This window comes from Phyllostomus discolor, chromosome 4, assembly GCF_004126475.2.
Source record: "Phyllostomus discolor isolate MPI-MPIP mPhyDis1 chromosome 4, mPhyDis1.pri.v3, whole genome shotgun sequence".
Lineage (NCBI taxonomy): Eukaryota > Metazoa > Chordata > Mammalia > Chiroptera > Phyllostomidae > Phyllostomus > Phyllostomus discolor.
In genome coordinates this window covers 199,675,983-199,695,067 of record NC_040906.2, presented here as the reverse complement: position 1 = coordinate 199,695,067, position 19,085 = coordinate 199,675,983, and the positions used below count along the sequence as shown (strand labels likewise).

Here is a 19,085-nt window from a genome sequence, read left to right as displayed (position 1 = left end):
GAGTGCAATGTTTACATAAAGCCAGCACAAATAATTTCTTAAAGGATAAGAATTGTTACAATAATTATTACTAAGTGGATTAGTGAGAGATGTTGGTCACCACTTATTAAGCATAGATTTTTGTGCAAAGCTAGGCAAAAGTAAAATTATAGGAAAAATGGTTTTAGCCTCCAAGTCTTTTAGTCTAAGATTTAGTATTTTTACTTTAAGACATTAAACACACAGAAACTTCAAGAGTTAGAATGATGTTTTCTGAGATCATTAAAAAACCAATATCAGCCCTGGCTGGTGTGGCTCAGTGGATTGAATGACCGCCGGCAAACCAAAAGTTCGTAGGTTCCATTCTCAGTCAGGGCACATGCTGGGGTTGTGGGCCAGGTCCCCATTTGGGGGCATGCAAGAGGCAACCAATTGATGTATCTTTTGCACATTGATGTTTATCTCTTTCTTCCTCCCTTTCCCTCTCCCTCAAAAGTAAATAAATACAATCTTTTAAAAAAGACAATATCAAACTGTTGTCCAATTTTATATTCTCAGTAGTGACTATTGCTAAAGTAGCCTTTTCTCTGTTTTCTAGGAGAAAATGAGGAGAGTGGAAGAGATTGTGAAGGACCATCTAATGTATTTAGATGCAGTGCAAGAATTTACAGATTGGCTCCATTCGGCAAAGGAAGAACTTAATCGGTGGTCAGATATGTCCGGAGATTCATCAGCCACCCAGAAAAAGTTGTCTAAAATTAAGGTCAGAAAATGGACAGATACTGTAACTTCACTATTTCATTGGTTCTTGTTAGAAAGACTCTGTAGATTTGATTCTACTATTTAAAATGGTTTCTTCTGTTGTTGGGGTTTATTACCTTGCACCTCATAAATTCTAAACATAAACAAGAGGGGAAAAAAGAATTCAAAACACCTTGCACTGTGAGCAAAATGGAGCACTGTCTGTGAATGCTTCTCCGTGCAAATGTGCTCACTGCTGTGGTGTGGGAGATTCAGAATACACACCAGCCTGGAGCGCTGACAAAACTGGGTATTTTCTTCTAGAACAAAAGGAAAAAAAAAATTATGTATAATAACTTAGTTAAAGGCTTTTGAACAATAACTTGGAAATGTCATTCTAGATGTTTTATTCAGCTTTCCTAACAGTACAAGAGCATAATGAAAATCAGTACTTTAAAGGATATTAAAATTATTACCCATAAGGGCAACTTATAGCAAAAAAAAATTCACACAACTCAGAGAACTAGAGGTCTTAGTAAATTTTAGTCATTTCTAGTGGCTTGAATATTATGATACATTGCAATAATTTTCCTCACATGGAAAGTAATAGATTTTAATCTAAAAACTAAGCGGTGATGAAATCCTTAATGGTTAGCTAGAGGAAGAAATGTTGAGTATCCATAGTGTAACTGTGCTCAGGAATTTAAAGCTCAAATTGTACCATAATCTCTGGACATCAGATCATGAAAACCATGAAAGGAGTAGATGATGATAATGGTAATAACAGTAAAAACTACAATGTGAAGATTTCATTCTACAGGCTTATCTTATTTGAATCTTATAGTGACTGTGAGGTTTTAAATGAGATAATCACTAGAGGCACATTTTAAGTTTTTATTATCTGTGTGGTCCTTTAAAATACTTCTGAGACATATTTCTCAGTAATACTTCAACGTCCTCCTCCCGCCACCCATTGGTGCAGCCAGTGTTGTGAATCCCACAGGGAACTCCCTGTATAGTAAGGAATGATGAGGCGCAAACTGATGTTTGTAAAATAGTCTTCTAAGTGTAACGGCAGCTCGCCATGCATTTAGAGTTCAAGCTCTGGAATCAAAACCCCAGGGCTGCAGCCTGCTTCTACTGGTTGTTTACCTGTGTCTTTGAGCAAGCCACATGGTACCTCAAGCCTCAATGTATTAACTGATAAAATAAGAATAACCATAGTACCTGCCTCATAAAGTAATTTTGGGGACTAAGTTAGATCATGCACACCAAAGATTTTGCATCATGCTTGGCACATAGAATGCATCAATGAGAAAAGCCAATGAATTTGGTGAATGAGTGATTTAATTGGCTATCGAGGGAGTGATAATGTACTAAAAGTCAAGAGTGATGATCAAGACATTACCCAGAGTCCATAAAGCTATATCCCTTTGGAAAAAAAAAAAAAAAAAGCAAGTGTAGGCTGAGGAGACGGGTTATAGTCAGCGGGAAAAAGGAGGAGTTCAACTGTGAACAGATGGAATTTGGACTGCTGGGTGGTGATGTCTAGGAAGCAAATGGATGTTCAAGCCTGAATTCAGGTTAGGAGACTGGGTCGATGATTGATGACACAGAATTGGAATGGTCGGCATATGATCTGTAGTTGAAATCACCAGAGCGAATGACACCGAAACCTACATATAAAGCAAGCAGAATGAGGGGCACAGAATCAAAACTATCAACATTTAAGGAGCCACAGAAGAGCATTGGAAAGGGAGAGGGAGAACAAGAGAAATAATAAGAGGAGGACCAGGAAGGCGTGGTACCTTCAAAGCCCCTGGTAGAGAAGGAGGTCCCCACCCCAGAAGCAGCAAGAGGCAGACACTAGGAGGAGGATCAAGAATGCTCACTGGACTTGGCAGTCAGGCTATTCAGCAGCCACTGAGCTATTTCCACAGGCGGGGAGGGGTGAGACTAGTCACATGGCTTTGGGAGTGGTAGGGTGGAATTGGAGATGACAAGGCAAGACTAGTGTTTTGAAAGGTTAAAAGGAGAAGATTAAGACAATTCCTTTACAAGGCTGCTTCCTGGGTTGCCAAATGCTTTAAAAAAGCTTTTATAAAATAATTTAAAATATATAGGAAATGCGGGAGAAGCTGCTGACAGAAAGCAACTGGAGTTTGGGAGGGGGAGTGAAGCGTCTCCTGAGTCCGGGTCCGGCCTGGGTGTAGGCCAGCATGTGTGCGCAGGGAAGCCCCAGGGGAAATAAGTAAGCGCCTCCTGGATCCTTCAGGGTCACCCCTGCCCACCCCTGGGGGTAACCACTGAGAACAGGTGACTTCAAATCCAAATGCATGTGTGTGTGAGGGTGTGTGTGTGTATACATGGGTGCGTAGGTTCGTGCAATATTTTTAAAGAGTTTAACTGTGAAACAAGGGAATACGTGTAAAAGCCTTTTCAAAACACTTTAAAATGATTATTTTAATTTATTTAAAATCGGAGTGAGTGGAGTTAGTGATGGCAAGATAGCGAGACACCCCGTTTTAATGCCGAGGAAAACGGGGATGATGCAGTGGGGAGTACACTGGGAAACTGATTTTCGACAGTTGATACTCTCTGAACTCTAACCTGGACATCAGGCATGAAAGCCAACTGTGAGTATCTAGATCTGAGGGTTCGACAGGGAATGGGGGAGAGACCCCAGGCAAAGCCCAGCCCTGCTGTGCTCCTTCTTCCCTTGCCCGTCAGTTGAGAGCAGCGATTTTCCACCCAGGTGTTGCAAGAAGTTTTAAAATATGTCATACCTGACTATTTAGTCAGGGACACTGACCTCTTTTCCCTTAGATTGTCACAGAAAAAAAAATGACAACAGCCAACACAACAATAGCCATCTGGTGTAAATGAATCAAAGGTATACCTGTCTTCCTGTCAGATCAGCTAAAAATATATATTTTTGGTGTGCCACATAATTTTAGTAATTAGTTTATGCATATGATGAGATAAAAAGAAGTTGAAATTCGCTGATGTAGGGAGAAGTATGGGTTTGCATATTTACAGAAGCAATATACCATAGATAAATATTTAAGTTACCACCAAAACAGTTTTGCATATTCAGACAATGCCAGACTTCAGGGTCCCTGTCTCGTCTGTTTCAGGATGTTTGGGATTTCCACAGTTTATTTTTTTGCCACAAGCCTTGGTGCTAAGGATGAGAATTATCTGCTGTTATAACTTAGGGGTGGGTGGACGGACCAATTCCGGTTCCCTGTGGCACACTCGCTAAAACTTCCCAGCAGGATGGGGTCCCCCTCTGTACATATTTGGAAACTTGCTGTGACTCAGCCTCCTCGGTTACCATGGTGACATTCCATCGCAGGAGCTGATGGATTCCAGAGAGACCGGGGCAAGCCGCCTGAGCAGAGTGGAGGCACTGGCTCCCGCGGTGAAACAGAATACAACGGCCGGTGGGGGTGAGCTCATGGACTCGGAGATGCAGGCCCTCCGCGCCGACTGGAAGCAGTGGGAAGACAGCGTGCTGCACACACAGACCAGCCTGGAGGACTTGGTGAGCCAAATGGCCCTTTCGGAGCAGGAGTTCTCGGGCCAAGTGGCCGAGCTGGAGCAGGCCCTGGAGCAGTTCGGTGTGCTTCTGACAGCGTGGGCTCAGCAGCTAGCCGCCCTGGAAGGCAAGAACACAGACAAGGAGATAGTGGAGTGCTGGAAGAAAGGACAAGTAAGTTGGCTTCCTGGTGGCTGTTGGTGGTTGTACTGAAAATATGGTTTGGTTCTCATTGTTGCTAAAAGAAAAAAAAAAAAGCCTTGCTAACTAAAACCACACAACGTTCAGACTTGGAAGAAATAAGTGTTTCTAATTATATTTGCAAATCAGATCTGTTTCCTTTTCTCATAAATCAAACTATTGCAGAAATAAAGATAGAGGAGAGAAGTTATTCTGCACCACAGAAAACAGTTATTGTTAGGGGAAATATTCTACTTTCATGCTTATGGTGTAAGAGTTTGTAAGACTGTGTTTCGCCATTCAGTCTGAAAAATGGCCTGTGGGCAGAGGCAGAAATAGACAGAGAGTCACAGCTGTTTTCCTGCCAGTGAATTATTTACAACAATTAAATGATTGAATTTACAGCTTTGAACGAAACATTCAGTAATCTCCTAAAGCACAACCAATAGTTTTCACCCTGATTAGCTCTCCGTGTGTCGTTTTGACAGTTGTGCTGGAATTAACCCGTTTTCGGAACTCCTATGTCATGCTCATGGGCTGCCTTCCGGACATTTTTTTTTTCTTTCAAACTAATGGCAGCCCTTTGAGAATGAGAGAAAAGGAAGCATGAAAGGGATAGTGAAGAATGGGCAGAAGCTTGAGATCCTCTTTCTCTCCGTACTGTTAAACGCTATCTTAGACTTTCTTTCGATATCTGCAGTTTAATAACGCTCTGAATCGTGGACGTCCTTAAAAGGAAGTTTTAGTAAACTTCTCTGTCTATTTATGTTATAAATGTCTCGAAATAGCTCCAGCTAGTAAGAAACTCATGTAGTATTTCCAACATTGTCTTGTTTTCCATCAAGTTTTCGGAACAGATGGAGCACACCACAAAGGAAAACTCTATAACCGTCTCTTTCTGCTATTTTATAATAGCATTTAAAATGTTTCTAGGTTATATATATATATTTTTGGATGCCCTTCTTGTCCTTTAGGCTTAAACACTAGAATAAAGTATAGAAAGTTGTTTCGTAAAACTGGGACCAGGAAGTTGGTAGTGATTTCCTGTGGTTAGTATTATTCACTCTGATAGCAAAAAATCTGTTATAATGTTTTAGTTCGATTTTGTTTCCCTTTCTTTCCTTACCATTAATATGGGTGAGATTTTATAAAGATTTGGTAGTATATTTAAATTATATTTCTGTTATAATACCATTCTCAGCAATTGTTATTTTTAATATCGATACTATTAGTGAGAATAATAGGTGAAGCCTACAAAAACAGAATGCAAAAGTAAAAGTAGGTTTTTAACAGTGCGAACAAGTCAAAGGCAACAGCCCTGGCTCACACATAGCTCCAGATTTGGCTCTGGAGCTCGGGCTTTGGATGACAATACTACGTTACCTCTAAATAGTCAAACTCCTTATTTTAATCATGTCATTTTATCTAATAATGGCGACAATAAAAAAAGAAATTATAATTAGGTGGTGGAATAAAGGTGCTGGCTCATGATGCTATGGTGGTAATCATTTTGTAATAGACAAATGTGCCAAAGCCATGAATTTTACACCTTCAATTTATACAATGTCGTGTGTACATCATACCTCAATAAAGCTGGAAATTCTCTTTTAGATGTTTAAAAAATGGAGGCAGTACTCCCGCTACAATGAATGCATGGGAAAGCTTTACAGAAGAATGAATTTGCCGAGGCTCCCGTGGCTTTGTTTTGCTGTTGGGAAGGGCTTGTCATTGTTGGCAATCATAGTCACAATCATGAGCCTTCACCGGCATTTACCTTCTCTTCTGCAATTCAGGGCTGACTCCCAAGAGATCTTTTAAAACGTAAAATGGATTATTATCTATAAACTCTATAAATCATGTCGCAAAAAAGTCTCATTCACTATATTTGCAAAACTCCTGTCTTTTAATATCCATGGGCAATGAGTGTTGGACATTTAGCAGTTTTCTTAACCTGCATAACCTCTAAGGGGGAAAAAATGCCTTCCAGGACTTAACTGACAACAGAAGTATAGAACCTGATATTTGTGTAGGGAAGATTCCAATAATATTCTTTAATTTATGGGAAAGTTAGAGAAAAAAAATTAGTGTAAAATTTTGGTCAAAACTTTTCACTTTTGATAGCGCCTAATAGATACGTGACTCATTTGAATCTCCAGGGTTTTGCACTTACTTCTTTGGTAAGTTTCTTTGGTTCTTATAATGCTCCTCCTTGAATAAAAGATTCAATCTGAGGTAAAAGAGCAGTTACTAGTTTAGCAGCTGGAGTTTCAGAGAGAAACTTCCTAAGTATGATTTATGAATCCTGTGAATAAAAATATTTTAGAGACCTCTAGCCTGGCACTCAGCTAAATAAAGAAGTTTACCGCTAAGAGAACACTATCCTTCCTTTCGAAGCCACGGTCCAGGTGGAAAGGCCAACACACTCAGAACCAGTGGGAACGCAGTAGCAGTGAGTGCCAAGAGATAGCTGTGCGTTCTCAGCGAGAGGCCCCTAGGAGGTGAGGCCCCTAGGAGGTGAGAAGGAGGGCAAGGCATCCTTAGGGGAGGCATTACTTGAGCTGAGTCTAGAGGGACAGTTACCCACTGGCCAGATCTGTGAGATGGAGGAATGGCATGGTGGCACACAGTTACTGAGGAACGAGAAAACACAGGACAGAAAACCAGATAACAGGATTCAAATGAAGAGGCTATTGTGCCATTCTGGAAAGAAATGACGAACGTGTCAATGGAGGCTGTGAGAGTCAAGAAGCCAAGGTAGCTGATTGAAAGAGCTCTCTACGGTGCAGACCAGGCCAGACACCATTAGCTCGTGCATGGAGTGAGAAGGGAAACGGGTGAGGCCGGGCAATGCCCGGTCTCCTGATTTCGATAAGGTGGAGGACAGTGGTGCCATTGACTGGGATGAGGAGTGAAACACAGGCCTGGTTTGATGAGAGGTGTGGTTTTCCTGCAAATCTAGGCTGTCTCACGATAAATATCTCTGAGAATAAAAATAGTAACGGCAGCAGCTCTCTGAGTAGTTACTCATCCTTTTGTCCCTCCTCTTTAATTATTCTTATTATGACTCACCTTGGCAATGCCATTATCCACACACTCCCATTTAAATATTTGAGAGTCGTTGACTTGCTGATTTTTCTTATAAGACACTTATTAATGAGCTAGAAATTGTGTATTTGACATCCAGGGTGTCATTTGCTCTTTGTGTGACAGTCCTTTGTGTAACTCTGTGGACCATGGCCTTCATTTCAGAGATGTACTTGTCAAGCAGCAAGACTTTATTTTGGATTAGATATTCACAGAACTCTGATTATTCACATGCCTCATACCTTTAGTCATGTTGGGGTCGAGGGGTCCCAGAATTCAGCAAAATGATTGGCGCATGGCAGCCATTTAGAAAATATTTCATTCATGCTTTTATATGAATGAAGGTATGAAATAAATGAATTACTATTTAAATCAAACCTATGGATTATAAGAATTTTTTAATGTGAAAGTTAATTTTACATACTACACAAAGTCAATGGCTGCAATATATGTACCAGAAATAAGTGTTGCTTTCCTTTGAAATGATTTCTCTTTCATTTTAAATAATATATATATTTTCTGATGATCTAGTCAGACTGTTTTTAAACAACTTGGGCTACTTTCTCTTCTTTTTCTCATCCTACTTTAAGTTACTTGACCACTTGATCACGTGACTTTGTGACGACATTGCACGCTAGAGTGCCTGCCCATCCAGGCCTCTAGAAGAGGATGCGAATTAGCCGTGTGGTGTTATTTGCCATAGGGGAATCCTGACATAAGGCCTCATTTCCTTCCCAAATCTACGTTGGCTCTTCCCTCACCAATAAGTTAAAATATGATTTATGCATGTATAGTATGAAGATGTAGAAACTACCTAATTCACATGCTTACCCCTCCATCTTGTTATTTCCTAATAGGAGATACTGGATGCTCTACAAAAAGCAGAGCCTAAGACAGAGGAGCTCAAGTCTCAGCTGAATGAACTCTGTCGATTTTCCAGAGACCTGAGTACATACAGTGGAAAAGTCTCTGCCTTGATTAAAGAATATAACTGGTGAGCATGAACTGAATTGGTATTTAAAATATTTCCATACAAATAGGAAGCTAGAGGTTTGCATATGTTAAGGTCTGATTTCAATATTAATATACATTAATCGTTAAATACACCACTAACTGACACGAATACGTACTCTAAGAATCATTGATTCTATCAAACATTATTTTAGTCTCCTTTATTGTTTCTTCCCTTCCACGAAACACTTCCAACCATGGATTCAGTCTTTGTCTGCAAGCATCCAAGGGCTGTCAGAACAAAGAACAGATTTTACAGCAAAGATTCCGAAGAGCCTTCAAGGACTTCCAGCAGTGGCTGGTTAACGCGAAAATCACCACCGCCAAATGTTTTGATATACCTCAAAATATGAATGAAGTTTCCACAAGCCTTCAGAAAATACAGGTACAAGTGTTATTAATTCTAATGATGGCGCTTAAGTGAATTAAAAAGGTGCCTCTGGATCATTTTAGAAACGTATTAAAATTTTGCTTTAGAAACTCAACTTTGAGGATTAAATCCCTGCTTGAAACAATCGACCGTGGGCATGATGAGAAACTAGTCCATTTATATAAATGCATGCTGCTTTATATACATTAATAGGGAATGCGTGGCAAGCACTGTACCTGAGTGCTCTACACAGATGTTTTCATTTAATTTTTGTAGTAACGACATCAGATATGGTAGTAGAGCCTTAGTCACTTAATATGTACAACAAAAACTGCTTATTCCTTCTCTGCGATTGTATTGAGAAAGAGGTAGAAAAATCCATGTATTTCAAAGCAGAGAGCGCTTTATGGTGCCTAGTCTCACGTTTTTCCTTGCAGGAGTTTTCGTCGGAGAGTGAAAACGGCCAGCACAAGCTAAACGTGATGCTCTCCAAAGGGGAACTTCTGACTGCTCTGTTGACCAAAGAGAAAGCCAATGGTATCCAGGCCAAAATGGCAAATTCAAAAGAAGACTGGAAAAATTTCCATTCAAATCTTCACCAAAAGGAATCTGCCCTGGAGGTATGATGTAACCAACTACGTGGACATATTCTGCTGGGTTTGTTGGTGATGGTGACATTCGTTAAGCCACACTCCCAATATACCCGAGTGCCCTTGTCAACGATTGGGTCATCCCGCTCTACAGATGAATGGACAGCTAGATAATGCCCAGAAACAGCTCAGTGTCCGAAGTGTGAGCCTCACTAGGAATTAAGTAGCTTGGATAGTAGGGGCTCTTATCACAGACCATAAGAAACAACTGGCTTTTATTTTAGGTGTGTCACTTAATCTTTCACTTGACATCCCTTAGTTTTGGAAGTTGTTCTGGGAGAATGAGCCGAAGTATCTCTGTAAGGCTACAAAGTGCTATGGATGAGAAGGCATATTTTAAATAATGCAAATATCAAGTAGTAGATTTTAGGAGTTAAGCGTGCAAACAGACAATGTTTATACAATTTCATTTTCTCTAGACACAACATAAGTTGAATTCATTTTAACCATGACATAATGACTGCCACAATGTAATTTTTTTTTTCCTCGTGAGACCATCTGTTCTGTGTACCAACTCTTCTGTTGGAGGAAAATTTAGAGACCCAGAGAATAGTTCTTTTTCTTTTGAAACAACCATCTCTGGCAAAATAGTTACTTAATTTGATTATAACTATGGGAAAAATAATAATAGAGAATGAATACTAGAAAAAGAAAATGTGTATTTTCCCAGTTCTTTCCTAATCCAAGACCACCGTGTTCTCCTCTGTGTGCTGCGTATTCTTTCATGACAGGCAGCCTCCGTTTAATAGGGAGTGATAATCATTTGTGCAGTGCCTAGAAATTTGCTCTTACATCTGCAGGGACTGTTAATGCAATGTGGTCTTGGCTCTGAAGTATCTGCTACTGAGGGTAGTATATCTAGCAATTACAGTGAGATTATCTAATTCAAGAGATGTCCAGGGGTAGAGTAAATGAATAGGTCAGGAATAGCCTTCCTTGCTACCTTCCATGTTCCCCTTCCTCCCTCCCTCCCTCCCTTCCTTCATTATTAGTAAAACATATAATATTGCCTATTATGTTCCAGGCACTATGTCAGGAATACAAGAGGTTTATTTATTTCTCCTCTTCTCAGACAACTCACTTTCTAGAGAAAAAAACAAACAAACAAACAAATAATATATAAAGAGATGATTACAATAATACAGGTATGTTCAGCATACAATAGTCACTCCAAGAAGGGTAGTTGAGGAAGGTTTTCAGAGAAGTGACATTTTAACTGAACCCTAAAGGCTAAACATTCTTTAACTTTTCCAAGGCTGATGTGCGTTTCAAGTAGAAGGACTGGAATGGGCAGGTGCAGGGAGTTAGGAGTGCCCACTATAAACAGGACTTTGAGAAGTTTGACATCCAGATGGAGTTTGGGGGGAAGAGCGGCAAAGAAAGACTGGTGGTGGAGATTGGAGCCAAAGAGTGAAATGCTGTGTATACTAAGCAAATTGACCTTGACTTGCAACCAGAGTTCCTTACCTGAACCCCAGGAGAGCATTTATTTTCTCAGTTTTCCCAAGGATGGAACATAACATGTACCATTCTACATGCATAAGGGGGAGGTTAATTCATTGCATATAAAGGATGCTTTAGGAGACTAGGGCATAATTCTATCTCAAAATTCTGGCTGTAAAAGGTTAAGTGAAGAACATATAGGTCTGTAAGCTGGAGATAAACATGCCAACTTTCTGACCACAGTGGAGACCATAATGGGAAACAGTAAGTAGCTTTCATAATGGCCCAGATGAGAGAAATGAAGGCCTGAACCAAGGAAACAATAATAGATAAAGACTTACCTTTAAGGCAAAACACAACAGAATTTGGTAACTAATTTGATAAAGGGCACAGGAAGAAGAGAAGTTAAGTTTGAGTCCTTAGTTCATAGTTTGGAAGACGGCATGAATGGCGATGTCACTAACTGAGGCATGAATGTAGTGGAAGGGATAGCAGAAATTAATTCAAATTAATATGTGTTCAATTCCATGTGTTTGCAAGACATGCATGGGGCAATGGCCAGGGAAGGGGCAGTTAAAAGGAGTACAAAGCTCAAAAGAGGGGGTGGAGCTATGTAACAGTGATGTCGGACAGTTACCAGTGCCGGGCCTGTTGTAGACACTTCACACATATTAACGCGTTTAATCCTCATAACCACTCTCTGAGGTGGGAGCTCTCATTTCTAGAAGAGAAGAGGAAAATTAGGCAAAAGGTGGTTAAATAATCTGCCAAGTTCTCACAGCTAGTAAGCAATGGAGGCAAGGTTCAAAGCCAGGCATTCTGACTTTAAGTGTTGTATCAATACATTTTATCAGCGTAGGAGTTTGTGGGTGGTCGCTGAAGTCCTGGGAGGAATACCAGGAAAAGCACACAGAATGAACATTTAATGGGAGGCCTGTACACCCTTGTATATGGGAAGTATATAGGGGATGTATATGGGAGGAACACGGGGAGTTGCTTGACTTCATATCAAGCTGCCTTCATCCTGTTTCCCAGGCCCCTCACTCAGACCTTGTGACTTCACCCCTTAGACGAAGAACCCAACTTTTTGTGTCTTATTTCTGACTACACCCCTGTGGCTCTGCTCCTCAGTTCTGCAGAATTAAATTCCTGACCATGGTCCTTAGTTTGCCCTTCGGTGGCCCCACGAGACTCCAACAGCAAGGAGATGGAAACCCCTTGAATTTATTAATTTATTTGGTTATTCAGTGGATATTTTCTGAGCACCTTCCATTTGCCAAGGACCATTCTAGGCTCTGGGGACACAGCAGAGAATAATAAAACAGAACAAAATGCCTGACCTCATGAAGCTTAAACTTGAGTAGATACTCTAGGAGCTTTCTTGGCATCTTACTTTGTGAAACACCTTTAATTTTCCAAAGTATCCCCGTGGCTCTCCATCTCCCTCGGAGGTGACTGTGGCAGGCATGACTGTCAGGAACAAATGTGACAGAGGTGGGTGCCAAGTCTGATGTGGGCTGGATAATTACGGAAAAGTTCATTTTTTAAAAAATGTAGGTCCAGTTGGACGATGCAGGGGGAGAGCAACAGGGAGAAAAATGGGGACAACTATAACTGAACAACAATTTAAGAAAAAAGTAGGTCCATAAAAACTTCATAGAAGATCTTCAAAAATTATACAGGTGCTAAGGGAGAGGAGGGAAAGTCCCAGGTATTGGGAACAGGGCAAGGAAGAGGGGAGGGGGTCAATAGGGCCAGACTGAATGCCAAGTGAAAGAGTTTGCACTTGCTATTAAGATGTTTTTCTGTGCCCAATGTTCTGTGAAACCTCGTAGAATCTCAAGATCCAGATGAAGGATTTCGAAGTGAGTGCTGAGCCTGTCCAGGACTGGCTGAGCAAAACGGAGAAGATGGTGCGTGAGAGCAGCACCCGCCTGTACGACCTGCCAGCAAAGAGGAGAGAACAGCAGAAGCTGCAGGTGACCAGACTCTGGGCCCGCACGGCCCCACCTTCATCCCCACCCCATGCACGCTGTGTGTCCAGGTGCCCCATGAGCACCCTGGAATTAGGTGATGCTGTCTTGAGATAGAATGTACCCTCTCCCAATTTCCGATGGATTTTATGTTTTCTGGCTTTCCTTTGAAGTCAATTTATTTTTGTGTGTCCTACAGTCCATACGGTGTGTAGCTTGGAAGTAATAACGTCTCAGGGCACACCTGTGGCTCACCGGCGTTGATTTCCATGTCCTTCGGGCCGGAGCTTCGTTGGCGATGTGCTTTCCCCCAGCTTCTTAATAGTGACTTGCTTGTGCTTTTCAGTCTGTCCTTGAGGAAATAAACTGCTACCAGCCTCAGCTCCACAGGCTAAAAGAGAAAGCTCAGCAGCTGTGGGAAGGACAAGCTGCCAGCAGGAGCTTTGTGCACAGAGTGTCGCAGCTGTCTGCTCAGTATCTAGCGCTAAGCAATCTAACAAAGGTAACGCCCGCCATGTGCTGTGAGTGAGTGTGGTACTGATGTCACGAAGCCAGAGTCCCGGTGGGGCTGGGCAGGGCGTCAGCCCCATAGGCCCCGGTCGGTCGGGAGAGTAAGGCCTGCTGGCCTCTTCCCAGCCTTGCAACCTAAAAATCTGTTATTCGTGTTTCGTCATCTCAGTGTGGTTGTCCAAACAGAACGAGGGAGGGTGTGGAGACTGAAGGGACTTCCCATCTCTGGGATTGCACAAAACATTCCCTTTTATACTGACTTGGCATGTTCTTCAGAGCTTTTGTTTTGAAAACTAAATGCATAAACATAAGGCAAAACGCAGTCCGGGGTCCTAAGGAATCTCAGATTAAATGACGTTAGGAAAGCATGCACTCAAAGCAGTTTACATGTTAGTGGACTAAAGAGAATGAGTTTGGGATCATTTTTTTAACATTTGTCTAAATTCTTTATATGCCTTCCGTAGGAAGGGGCCAAGGGTGTGTTGAGTGAGATTTTTAGTTCAACCCACAGAGCAGAGCTCAAAACTGACAACGATTTGTTTTGCTGATTAAATTGCTCTTCTAACAGCTTAGAAAAAAGTAAATGGGATCCCACTTGGTCTCATATAGAGCACTCAGCTGGTGTGACACAGATGGTACAGGGCAAGCCTACTTGAAGCTTTATGTGGCTTTATGTGACATTTGTCCCCTATATTTGTCTCTTGCATTCAGGTCTTAGAATGTAGGGGTCCTCCTGCAATTTAGTCTTCTTTAATTTGGCATCGCTTCTATTTTAGTGTGGACACCCTTGTGGCTCTATTCATTTGGATCCTCAATGAGGCACTGTGGGCACAATCACACTAGTGCCGACTTGGAGTACACAGCCTATGTTTACACAGATGCTTTTCCTATTAAGCATTATGCTAAGTGAAATAAGCCAGTCAGAAAAGACAAGCACCATACGACAATCACTCATATTTGGAACCTAATGATCAAAATAAACTGACAAAATAGAAACAGACTCATAGACAGAGAACAGGCTGACAGCTGTCAGAGGGGAGGGGGGTTGTGGGGCTGGGTAAAAAGGTGAGGGGATGAAGCAAAAAATAAAAAGCAAGAAAAGAACTAATAGACATGAAATAAGTTACTTTTTTTGTCTTTAGAAAATCTGGCTCATATCTAAAATTAAAATTAATTGAGGGCATGTCCACAGTCCTTTTTTCTTTTCGCTCAGTCCCTCTTCCCCCTGACTTCCCCCCTTCACTAGCTGTCATCCTGCTCTCCATCTGTGAGTCTGTCCCCATCTTCCTTGTTGGTTCAGTTTGTTCATTAGATTCCACATATGAGTGAGATCATACGGTATTTGTCTTTCTGGTGATCGCTGGGGGCAGGGGCTATAATGGTACTACACTGTAATGGAAAAAATACAATGAAGATTAAATGAAATAAAATAATTAAGGGAATCTTTTTATTCCTTTGTATGTATTTAGATACCAACTATCAACAGATGTGTGGATGCTTTAAGAGCTGTAAAGCCATACTCATAAATGCCACTAGTTTGGATGTGACTTGTAATTAATAAACAAAATTGTATCTATGGTCCCAGCTTTTAAATGTTCGTGACATTACAAAATCTCTTGCTAACAATGCAAGTCACGCGGTGTCCGTTGAGCCAAATATGCTTATGTGAAAGCTAGAAACTACTTTGAGTGATCTCCCAGACAATGCATTAGGAAAAACATTTACTGATTCTGAAAAAATAATGTCACCATAGTCATAAAGAAGAATAGCAATGAAGTTGAGGGACTGTAAATTGTAATTGTAAGTTATACTTTGTCTGTTCTCTGACCTAGGGAGTCTCCCCCTTTCACTACTTAGGAAGAGTCCACACATCTCAGAGGTTAAGCAGCCCGGGAACCTGGGCCCCTCACTGTTATTTAAAGCAAATGGTTAGCTCTCCAGTGTGGGTAGCTGCAGACGGTGAGGTCTGTGTGGGGTGGGCAGCTGGAAAGCCGTGTCTGTCATTCGCAGGAGAAAGTGTCCAGACTGGACAGAATCGTGGCCGAGCACAGCCAGTTCTCCCTCGGGGTGAAAGAGCTGCAAGACTGGATGACGGACGCCGTTCACATGCTGGACTCCTACTGCCACCCCACGTCCGACAAAAGTGTGCTGGACAGCAGGATGCTCAAGCTGGAGGTACGGCTTTTTAGAAACACATCTCTAATGGACAGAATTTGTTATTCTCAAAATTCCTTCGGTGTCCACCTGCCTGGTGTTGCTAGGTCTCTGTCTGACTACAGGGAGTCTCAGAATGCTCTGTTTGCTCAGGGCGGGTGAGCCTAAGCAGCCTGGATCATTTGGAACAGGTTCACACGTGAATGCTTCACAAAAATGAAACAGCAGCCCAAAGAAGGTTATTTGCTTGATAGCTGCTTAAGAGGCTAGTTTCACTTCACATCACTGACACATTTATTCTGAGGAAATATTTCACTGAAACATTTTATAGGGCAAAACATTTTTCAACCTGTTCAACTGACTTTCCTGCCTATATTATTTAGCCAATTGTTCCATCCCAACATAGTCTAGATTCCATTAACGGCAAAAGAATGATTCTTCAGCCTGACTGGTGTGGCTCAGTGGACTGAGTGCTGGCCTATGAAGTGAGGGGTCACTGGCTCCATTCCCAGTCAGGGCACATGCCTGGGTTGCAGGCCAGGTCCCCAGTATAAGGGCACGTGCTAGAGGCCTCCACACATTAACAATGATTCTTCATTTGTTCGTGTCTCATTGGTGTACTGCGTGTCTCCTAGGAAGCTGTCATTCTATCTCAATACCAAGGTTTCAGAAATGAACAAAATACCATCGTTGTCCTCGAGGGTTTCATTGTCAGGTGCTGGAGGCTGGAACTCAGAGGCAGCTACAGCGGATAGGATGATGCTTATGCTTAGAGACACGCGGAGTAGAGCTGGGCAGGAGGGATGGGGTTAAGCGTCAGAGCAGGTTTCTCAAGAAGTCTGATACCTACACTGATATTTGAGGAGGCTGCCACATGAGCAAAAGCCAGAATAAACAAACAGCATGGCATGTGAGAAATTGCCAGCAGCTCCTTCATGCTGCGGCAAAGATTGGTGCCAGTGAGTGGCCGAGGCTGAATCTGTAGAGGTTGGCCAGAGCAAAACGAGGGAGAGAGATGAAGCTTTGCCTCTTCGGCGATAGCCCCAGTTTTGTGACTTTGATTCAGACTCCCTTCTTAAGTAGAAAAAGATGAGTGCTTATGAAGAACTTGAAATATATACATTAATATATACAATAAACTACATGTCTTTGTTTGGCTTGAGAGTCCTCACCATTTATCAAGTTCTCCATCCTGTGATCCTTGAGAATTCGTGAATTCTACTGCAGTCTATTTTTCTCTTATTAAAAACCAGTAAGGTAAAACTTCAGTGGAAAGAAGGGATGATGCAGAGAAGCGTTGAGACCTGCAAAGCCAAGGTCACTTGGAGACCAGCGGGTGACAGGTGATTGGCTAATGGCACTTACCAGCAGGTGACTCTCCCACTCTTGAAAGATTTAAGGCTCAACACAATGGCATATCATTCTACAATCTTTGGGAACTCTGAAATATTTAAAGCCAGAGATGTTCAATATGCCAATGATGCAAGACTTCTGTATTTGCTTTTTACAGGCCCTGTTATCAGTGAAACAGGAAAAAGAGATCCAGATGAAAATGATCGTGACCCGGGGGGAGTCTGTCCTGCAGAGCACCTCCCCAGAAGGCGTCCCTGCCCTTCAGCAGCAGCTGCAGAGTGTGAAGGACATGTGGGCTTCCCTTCTGTCTGCAGGGATCCGTTGCAAAAGGTAAGAGAAACTAAAGCCCACCGCTGCAGAGCCAGTGCTGACAGATCAATGCAGTCACTCGGCAGCACCCTGTCCCTGGGGCAGGCACTCGCCAGTGCTCTTGCTCTCTCTCTCTCTCTCTCTCTCTCTCTCTCTCTCCCTGGCTCCCTCCCTTTCTCCTTCCCTCCCTTTGCATCTTATTAGAACCAAAGAAACTGGCAAGAACCAACTTGCACATAAGTGATGTGCAATACTATGCCTTGTTTTAATACAAAACTACATGTTTAGCTTTTATTTCCACTGCTTAAAAAGTCAAATGATAGTTAAATGTTTCATCATGTAAAGATACATCAGTTAAAGCCAAGTGGTTTCCTTGGGAGATCACCCCAGGAAACGCCAGCAGGGGATGGGAAATAGAGATGAGGAAGGCATGCGGGCAGCTGGAACTGAATCCTGCTGGGCATTGCTGGGAGCCAGAGCAGAACACGTGTCTGGGAGTTACCCTGACGGGGAATAGGGCAGCAGAAGCTCCCAGGAGTCAGGAGGGCATTTGCAGGCTGCCCCCAGGGGCAACAGTCCCTGGTGCTTCTTGCCTACATAGCCCTCCTGTGTAGCTGGATGAAGCCCTCCATAGCCCTCCATAGATGCAGCTGAGGGGGCACAGGGTCCAGAGCATGCCCATGGGCGGAGAGGGCAGGGAGCCGGCCAGGGGACGTGCAGCTGGCCGTGTGCTGCGGCGCTGTGGTCCGGGTACGCCTGGGTGGAACACCCAGAGCGTGGCAGTAAAGTCAGGCACGAATGATCGAGGGAGTTAAGAATATATCCTCCGTATTGAGAGAGGGAAGTCCTTCATTCATCTGTAAGGGAAGTAATCAGGTTTTAATAATTAGACCCATTCAGGAAATGTTACCCTATTTTTCCACTGTAGTTCTCTGATTTTGAATCTCATGTAAGGTAGTAGACTGTGCTTGTTCTTGCTCGCTTCTCCCTTCCTTCTTTTCTTAATTCCTTCTCCCCTGTCCTCCGAGTGTGTCCTGCTCACGCTGATGGAGTTAAGTACTGAGTCCCTCCCCACCCGGAGTCGTGCTCGGCTCTATAAAAGCCTCACTCCGTGGACCTCTCCAGGTTGTGCCCTAACGCTTTTCCCAGTGTCTCCTGGGGCCTGATTCCTCACGCCAGGTCTCATATATCCCGTCCCACTTTCTGCCTGTTGTCCTGGATTTAACTGCCCTTGGCTTCCTGAAGCTATGCTTGCCAGGGACCCAGATTTCATCCGCCCAGGCCATCCAGGGTCCTCCAAGCCCAGCCCCGTCCTGGCCCACGTGCGCACACTTCCCGTGGGCGGAGTGGACAGAGCGGACACCACCCCGGGATCGCACTGACCAGGCTGCTCCGTGTAGACTGTTGTCCTTTCAAATGCCTTTCAGCCAGCTCGAGGGAGCGCTGTCCAAGTGGACGAGCTATCAGGACGACGTGCGGCAGTTCTCCGGCTGGATGGATGGCGTGGAGGCGAGCCTGAGTGAATCAGAGAGGCAGCACGCGGAGCTGCGGGACAAAGCGGCTGCTCTGGGGAAGGCCAAGGTGGGGGCTGCACTCAGGCGGGCTCCTTCACAATGCCGCAGGCGCACAAACAATGCGGTTACCTGGGTGACGAGACAGGGCTCTGCACAGAGGAAAACGATTTGGGGCTTAAATTCGAATGGCTTCTGAAACTAGACTTTAGTTGGTGGCTATTTTAGTATGTGAGTGAAAATTCTGTCTTCCGGGAAGACCGTAATCATCCATGG

The 19,085-nt window shown here is 43.0% G+C and overlaps 1 protein-coding gene across 13 annotated transcripts in view; it reads left to right on the top strand.

Moving 5' to 3' along the window:
• The window catches only part of SYNE1 (spectrin repeat containing nuclear envelope protein 1), a 433,377-nt gene that overhangs the window by 215,762 nt on the left and 198,530 nt on the right, over positions 1-19,085 (top strand). For all 13 annotated transcript variants that reach the window (XM_036024918.1, XM_036024914.1, XM_036024915.1 and 10 more), the window contains 10 exons: positions 578-742; positions 4,079-4,435; positions 8,383-8,519; positions 8,744-8,921; positions 9,344-9,526; positions 12,835-12,978; positions 13,319-13,474; positions 15,493-15,657; positions 17,147-17,319; positions 18,726-18,879. In XM_036024918.1, the coding sequence (XP_035880811.1) occupies positions 578-742; positions 4,079-4,435; positions 8,383-8,519; positions 8,744-8,921; positions 9,344-9,526; positions 12,835-12,978; positions 13,319-13,474; positions 15,493-15,657; positions 17,147-17,319; positions 18,726-18,879 (1,812 nt within the window). The remainder of the gene's footprint in view (positions 1-577; positions 743-4,078; positions 4,436-8,382; positions 8,520-8,743; positions 8,922-9,343; positions 9,527-12,834; positions 12,979-13,318; positions 13,475-15,492; positions 15,658-17,146; positions 17,320-18,725; positions 18,880-19,085) is intronic.